The 8887-nt window shown below is 33.7% G+C and overlaps 1 protein-coding gene across 1 annotated transcript; it reads right to left on the reverse strand.

The window, feature by feature from the left end:
* Positions 1-1192: 1192 nt before the first annotated feature.
* LOC112500883 (E3 ubiquitin-protein ligase RMA1-like) lies at positions 1193-5212 on the reverse strand. The gene is made up of 2 exons (XM_025104490.1): positions 5102-5212; positions 1193-2065 (listed from the first exon to the last, which is right to left on the reverse strand). Exon 2 carries the CDS (start codon positions 2058-2060, stop codon positions 1263-1265), a length of 798 nt encoding a protein of 265 aa, XP_024960258.1. The 5' UTR covers positions 2061-2065; positions 5102-5212; the 3' UTR covers positions 1193-1262.
* Positions 5213-8887: the final 3675 nt, after the last annotated feature.

Here is an 8887-nt window from a genome sequence, read left to right on the forward strand (position 1 = left end):
GACGAAGTCGAGCCTCATATTAAAACATAGACACTACTGCAAGGATTCATCGAACACCATGAAGGTCTAACAATCACCAACAACAGTAGATTTATTACCACAAGAGTGGTGACCGATTGGTTTGACCATGAACTCCAAAGTCAAAAGTGTGGAGATCCCAAGTTCGAATCCAAGAAGAAACAAAAATTCTCTTGTGGTCACGGAGGTTCAAATGCGGGGACTCTGGGCTACCCGCGAAGCGGGTGGTCACCATAAGATTAGTCGGTTCGTATATCGGGTTGGATATCCAGGTTAATAAAAAAACAACAGATTTATGATTTTTGCCGAGTGAGTACACTCTTAGGTGGATCAAAGCCGCAAAGTTACTCGGTGTGTTTTTAGCCGAATCCCACTGTTTCAAATGATTTTTTAAGTTGTGGTTAATTTCAAATGACTTTTTCCCGGGGGTTTTTTTTTTTTTTTTTGATTAACCTGGACATCCAACCTATTATGCGAGCCGACTAATCTCATGGCGACCACCTGCTTTAGAGAGAGCCCGAAGTCACCGCATTTGAACCTCCGTGGCCACAAAGGGATTTTTATTTCTCCTTGGATTTGAACCTCCGTGGCCACAAAGAAATTTTTATTTCTCCTTGGAGTTGAACCTAGAACCTCCTGGTACTTTTAACCTTTGGAGTCAAGTTCAAACCAATCAGGCACCACCCTTGAGTTGACTTTTTCCGGTTTTTTGGTTGACTTTGAGAGACTTTTTCGATTTTTGGTTGATTACAAGAAGGGTTTTTTCAGTTTTTTGGTTGATGCTGATTGTATTTTCTAATATCCCAAAACATCCCTCAAAGTTTAGCATGTGTACATTTCATACCCAAAAAAATTCCAGCAGCGAGTGCCATCACTCCACTGGGGCCTTCATAAGTCCGCTCGGTCGTCAGTTAAAGTCTCCTCATAGCCACCAGGACTGTTATCTTCAAGATCCATGACATTGACTTAGACACCCACGATTTTTTTCTCATACAGACATAACATAATCATATAACTGCTTTTTGAAAGGGTGTACTAAGCTATGCCCAGATTAATCCCAGCAAATTGCGATCATAAGATAAACTCTGTGTAAACATTTTATCAAACAATAATTTCACTTTATCAAGATTTTATAAAGATGAAGCATCAAAATCAAATAAGAATGATTACAACAGAATAAGAAAGAATTACAATATCATCACATCCACATTATGTCAATGAATATAAAATTCTTCACCCAAAACTCAGAACAACAGAAGACACAACATGAAACAACAGAAGAAAAATATGGTTAACCTGTTAAGTGATTTCTCCACCTGCATTACTTGCCTTCTCACCCTCGGACTACCCGTGCCTGGAACAAGATAGGGGTTCTGGTACGATCTATAAGGATACGCAGCAAAGAAGCCCGAATCAGAACTCCGAAAGATCATAGCACAGACCATTTCTCCAACCATTCCCACAAACGGGTTTGAAAAGCCGGTTGGTGTCATGGCCATGGGTCCACCTAGGTTAGATGGTCCGAAGGCATAGCTTCCAAATGGGTGCGGGTGGTTCATGATCTGGGGTTGAGGTTGAGTCTGAGGCTGAAAAGGACCAGGATGGAACGGCTGATTCAGATGCAAAATCGAGCCACCTGGAGCTGATGGTCTGCTGGGAATGACTAGTTCTGATTGGTGGGTCGTTCTCCATTCGGGGTTTGATCTGGATTCGGATTCGGGATCAGATGATGGCAGATTGCCACGGCCATAGAGCGGAATTAGGGATGAGTTGGAGATGGGGGATTTACAAACAGGGCATTTCGGGTGTTTATCGGATTCAAGAGAGGCGTTTTGGACATGAAGCCATTTGTAAATGCAAGGCCAGCAGTAGAGGTGGCCACATAGGGTAACCACAGGGTCTCTTGCTGAATCCAAACAGATGTTGCACTCACAAAATCCTGTCGAATTTTCAGAATCTGATTTCATGTTCTTGTTTAGTGATGCGTCTCCTGAAGAATCGAACGGTGGTGCATGTTCTTCCAAATTCTGTTGGAAAGGCATTAGCACTGTAGAACTACAACTTGTTAGAATACATATATGTTATATAAAGAGTCGGATTCAAACGAGAACAATGACCAAATAAGAGAACAACCAAATCACATGTGATTTTACTAACTCGTGTAAAATCACATGTGATTACGCGCAACCTAGGTTGCGGGCCAAGTTGCACACGTGATTTTACTAACTCATGTGTAAAATCACATGTGATTACGCGCAACCTAGGTTGCTGGCCAAGTTGCACACGCCCTTGAGTTGACCATGTTTCAGAATCGCATGTGATTTCAGTGCAAAATCACATGTGATTTGGCCAGTTCTCGTGTTCCTTTATTTGGCCTATATTCTTGTTTAATCCTCCCTCTATAAATAAATATATATATATATATAGAGAGAGAGAGAGAGAGAGAAAATGTGTGTGTAGAGTAATAATGTGTAGCAACTTGTCCTATCTCCCTAATTTTTGTTCACCTATTTTGGTTTGGTTTGTTTGCTAAGCAAGATAGGACAAAACAAAAACATGTTCCATATTTGGTGCAACGATAGACCGGACCCTCTATAGACATATGTATATATATATATATAGAGAGAGAGAGAGAGAATAAAGTAATAACAGGTAGCAACTTGATGTCCTATCTCTCTGATCTTTGTTCCACCTATTTTGGTCTCTTTGGTATGTGAGATAAGACAAAACAAAAACATATTCCATGTTTGGTGCAATGATAGACTAAGTAGGACAAAAATGCAGATCGGAATTAAAATACCCATGGCAAATTACAACCCTAAAACCTTCCACAATTCTTTCATCCACCTACCGCACCCTCACAGCAAATCACCATACTAGTGATTTGGTATATTATATAATTTGATCAAGAAACAACAGAGTTCTACTTATTTTATTGTAAAAAGACAAGGGATTAAGCCATTTAACCGACACAATGAACTGTCCGTCATCCGGGAGAAGATACATATGCATCACGTTGGACAAAGTCACCAAAACGCAAGAAACAATGGAGCTTTACTTATTTTTAATTTAAAGGCATGTGACTAAGCCATCCCATACAAACAAGAAAACACGGAAGTATCGTCATGCCAAAACGTACTGAAATTATTTGTATTGTATAGGACAAACATAAAGGTCCAAAACCCACAAATTCAAAGAGAACATCAAATAGTACCCCCACCACCGTTCCGCATCCTACTCTACAAATTTCTCAAGATGAAGAATCCAACAAATAACATATCTTTCTTAACCATGGGTGTCCAGGCCAGTTTGCATGCACCTCGAGTAATCCCATGGGGCCTTGAAGATAACTGCCAGAAAAACCCAGTGGCCTTAAGAAGACTAGAACTCGCGAGCTATGGGGGAGTAGCCAAGGTCTATCATTTATTTGTCGGTTGAGCTAGCCCTCAAGGTTAATAAATAACATCTTATCATATCAAACGAGAGAATGTTTCCCAACGCATGCTCAAGTGTCAAGTATGAGTTTCCAAGGCAAAAAATGGATATCAAACACTTTTCTTGCCACAACCTCAAATTCCACATATGAGTTTCCACTCTTTCAAATGGGCAACAAAGACAAGAAGCATGTCATGGACCGTCGGTTTGACAATACTTAATTTAGTCTGGTTTATAGCTGGGAGGGGCATGAGAACCAACTATTCATAATGCATGATAAATATTCATGATGAATATCATGAATACGAATGATATATTCATGATGAATAATATCCATGTATGTTTATGTACGTTCATCAATAATATTTGGTTTTCATGGTTCTGAAAATATATATGGTTCCCAAATCAACTTTCTCCTAACAGTAGATGTTTGCTAAAGGAATCACCAAGGAAAGAGATAGGGTTCAAGAGCAAGAGCACTCGGTATACAAACTAACAATAAAACTTGTCTCTGGCCGTGAAAACTAAGAAAATCCAGAGTTCACATGTTGAATTCTATTAGATCCTGATAATAAGTAGGTTTAACGTGTAAAAAGACTGTACTTCGAGATCGTCAAGGAAGCTACTATCAAGACTCTACATCTAAGGCTTTTTTATGAAACTTCAACTAATTCAAACATAAACAAGAATTCAGCTGTTTAAGCTTTCAATTACACCTATCAACCACCATTACCATATAATGCCAAGTCAAAATTTGCAATATAGAAAACCAATTTTAATGCATTAAGTGTTTAAAAAGGCTCGCCACAGCAACCGTCGTGGCGCCCCGTGGCTCAAGGCTCATGTCTATCGCCACGTTAAGCTTGTGGCGCGCCATGGCCAATGCGTGTTTTTGGCATACGATATTTGATCATTTCTTTACCTTTGTAGTGGCTTACTCTTTAGTTTTAAGTATATAACCTAAATTATATTGTTTAATATCAGTGACTTATTAAGTAATAGTGGAAAACATACGAGTATATATATAATTATAAACATGGCATGGTTTCTGAGGTCAAGCCTGCCATGCCATACCATTTAGAACCTCCAATACGTTATAGCTTTGAATCATACCCACAATGCGATTGTCTGATTAGTTCATAAACATTCATCAAACTGTTTGGGAATTTCAAGTCATGGGTAATTGATTTCAAGTTCTTCTGAGAAACTAACATCATGAATCACCGAGTACGCATGAACTAAATTCGATTTATTCTTAGGAGAAAGCAAATGAATATGTACTAAATGCGATAAACACATTCACATAGAACAAACCCTAAAAATCAGAATTCTTTTTAGGCGACACTGAATCAAATTAGAAACATTTCGTTTGATCTCTACACAATAATAAACCAACAAAAGATCATGTAAACCAAACCCGATTCCAGTTCCGTTCATCCTAATTTCAGATAAACCTAAAATAGTAATAAAAAAAAAAACTGATCCAATACCTTCAAACATTGATCTCAGTTTACAAATACGAACAATATGAAGCCACAATCGTTAGAGAAAACAAACAGAATCTAAGGTTGGAGGCATAATTTTATAAACAATAAGATCACAAGCCAACATTCATGAACGACGAAAGATTAATAAGATGAAGACGAACCTGGAATTGTTTTGAAATGAATCGATTCAGGAGTTGAAGATACGATTGAAGAGGAAATTGGGTGAGGAATGGATGTGAAGTGGAAGGTGGGATGATAAAAGAGGAAGTTTAGGTGTAAAGTTTATGGTCCAATCTCAATGGGCAGTGCCTCTTGTTTTCAACAGGATCCATTTCCGGCGATTTAATCCAAAAAAATATTAATTTCAGTGTTTAAGATTGCTTATAAAAATAATTTATTGACTTATTTTGATATGACATAGGTAATAAATATTTTTGAGTCTTTAGATAAATAATTTATATTTGTATCAAATCCGTAATAAGGAGTTTTGAATAAGCTAAGGGGGTGTTTGGGATTGTTTATATGAAACAACTTATGCTTTTCTACAAAATCACTTATCAACTTATTATAAGTCAGAAAAGTTTAACTTTTTCAAAAAAAAATTATTATCGGTTTGACACCGGTATAAGTTGTTTATCCAAACACTCAAAAGTGTTTATTACCAGTGCCACATCGGAATAAGTCAACAAGTTGTTTTTATAAACAATCCCAAACACCCTTTAAATCACTCTAACTTATAATAAATTGATAAGAAATTTTGTAGGAAAGCTAAGTTGTTTCAAATAAGCTATCCCAAACACCCCCTTAGATCATCCCTAACAATGGCTTTTTTAGAACTGTGATTTTTGTTTTAATAGATTTTTTAAAATCAAGAAAGTACAAAAAAGAGGATAAAATTTTCCAAATTTGGAGGGTGTTTGGTTCAGATATGGGACTGAAAATGAGAATGAATTTTCATTCCCCTAGTTTAATCTGAAATGAAAATTTGGGTTCCTAAGGGAATCAAATTTTTTTTCTTCTGTTTATGTAAGATATTTTAAATTAAATACCACATTCGATCCAAAATGGCTCATGTTTAACAAAATTACAACATGTTTCCAAAATTTTGCTTTATAGAGTATCAAATATTCATATGTTAACAAAATTACAACATTGTACGTAATCGTTTAATTAGACGTTTTTCGGCTCTCCATGTTTTTCATCTAAAAATAATAATAAAACAAGTTAAGAAAAATGTATATAAGATGAAATGTCAAAAATACTATTTCTAAATTTAGAAAGATACTAAATCTAATTCTTTTATTAATAATGTAATTAATAATAAATATACGATATATATTTGATATACGAGGACGTGGCGGGGGGGCGGGGATCATGTTACCCGGCCTGGCCCCATTCCAGTCCCAGATTTTGTGGGGAATCTCGTCCCCGTTGGGGTAATAATTAATATGATTGAAAATAAAATAAACTGTTTAATTTTATTTATATTATATTATAAAGTATTTGATAAAAAATTTAAAAACTACTTTTTATACATGAAATATTGTTTATTGATGTATGTTACTTAAAAGTCAAGATTACAAGTAAAATTTGTATTAGTACAACTTAATTAAGTTTCATGTTTAAATTTATGCAACTGACTATAGATAAATATAATCAAATAGAAGAAAAATATTTCATTTTAAATATAAAAAATATAAAATATAATTAGGATAATCATTGAGTTCTAACAGAATATCTAGGTATCTTTATAAAAACTATATTATTAAATCAAAAATAAATTACCTAGTCATTAAACATAAATTTAATTATAATTAAAAGTGAAATTAAATAAATTACACAAAAACAAGAACTTTTAAATAGTTTATTTGATACTTAAATCGATATTTTTTAAAAGAAAATATGATATATTAAAATTTATATTTTATTTAAAAATAAAAACATTATCGCTTTCTCAAAACCACATAAAACCGTATTATAATATCGACAGAATAAAACGAAACATTAAAATCAAAATGTATCTCGCAATATTATGTCGATACCTTTAAAATCTATACTATATTATAAAACATTTGACAAAAACTCTTAAAAATAATTTTTTATGTATAAAGTATTGTTTATTGATGCATATTACTTAAAATTCAAGATTACAAGTATAATGTGCACACATCTTATTAAAGTTTCATGTTTGAATTCATATAATTAACCGCAGTTAAACATAATCAAATACATGATTAATATCATTGAATTAAGTGAGTCATTGGCCTCTTAAGAGGTCAACAAGGGTTTAAACCTCACCAAATATGAAGAGGGGGTGTGAGTTTTTTTTTTTTTTTTTTGTCGTAATAAATATTATATACTTCAAAAAAAATGATTTATCAATTCAACTACTTTTCATAACTTTTTCCAAAAGTAGTTGGTTTTTACATATATGATGTGCTAATTTGTGTAAAGACTGGTTTATAGAAGAAAAAAATATGTAAAAAAAATCATTTATCTAAAAATCAAGTTTATACAATCGCATAAGATATTTGCTCAAACTTTAGTTAAAATAAGAATTCAAATAAAAAATGGCTAAAAAACAAAAGTTGGTTGAAAAAATTGATTATTTTAATTGATTTAATTGGGTATTTGACTTTGAGATGGTAAAAAACATGATAAACATTTCAAATGGTTTTATAGAACATGTAAAGGGTATTTTGACTTTTGGCATCCAAGAAAGAGAAAAAAAATGTCATTTGACTTTGGAGCCCGAACTATAATCACGGAATTTATCAAGATTTCAGTTTTACATTTTCTAGATATGATTGCTTATTTGAAACAACTTATATTTTTTTTGTTAAAGTGTTATTATAAGTAAGAATGATTTAACTTCTTCAAAAACTTCTTATTATCGGTTTGACACCGGTATAAGCTGTTTATCGAAACACTCAAAAGTGCTTATTACCGATGTTACACCGGAATAAATCAATAAGTTGTTTTTATAAACAATCCCAAACACCCCTAACCTTCGTTCTCTTTTCATAAGGTTATTTTTAGAGAGAGATTAAAAAAAATTCCACATATTTAACATTATACTAGAGACAAGGTCTAACACCATCTAAGAACATAATACACTCTCTTGCCTTTCATTCTTGGGTACTATGCTATAAGTTAAACACATACCATAAAATAGTCAAATCCCTCTATCTCTATATATATGTGTGTGTGGAGTTTCAAACACAAAACTATGAAAATCTTACAAATCATATAAACCAATCTTAACCGTCAACATAGCCTGCTAAATATTTGGGGGTGTTTCATAATTTGAAACAATGATCACAATAAATGAACCTTGATCATCTTCCAAAAATATCTCAATTGTTTCCTAAGGCTAAGGATCATGTGAGATGGAGAGTTATGATAAAAAGCATAAAAAGAATCTCCACCTTTAATCTCAAACCCACCCATGAATCCCGCTTGATATGGGTATTGATCTGGTGCATCTCATCTTAATGTGCATCCAAGGGTGGAGATCCCTTCTTACGCTTCTTACTTTAACCCTCATTTTCACTAGAACCCAACCCTGTTTCCTAATATAATAAGATTTATATAGTTTCTAACAATTATATGGTTTGTATTTGAAACATTCTCTATGAACCTATCATTTTTCTACGAAGGATCTCAAACATGTATATATAGTAACCTTAAATAAAAGCTCTCAACATATATATATATATATATATATATATATATAGGGCCAAGATCAAATGATAACCAATCATTTTGTGTTAACTTTGTTCACCTATCTCAACCAATCAAATTCCTTCATTGTTGTAGGTTGATGTATTGTCCAATCTTTACTTCCAAGGGTAGTTTAGTCATTTGGTTATCTATGTAACCCCCAAACAATTAATGGGGGGTTACAAAAAAGCATATCCCAAGAAATAATCATTTATTTAATTAAT

Source organism: Cynara cardunculus, assembly GCF_001531365.2.
Source record: "Cynara cardunculus var. scolymus isolate 2C chromosome LG 17, CcrdV1, whole genome shotgun sequence".
NCBI classification, from domain to species: Eukaryota; Viridiplantae; Streptophyta; class Magnoliopsida; order Asterales; family Asteraceae; genus Cynara; species Cynara cardunculus.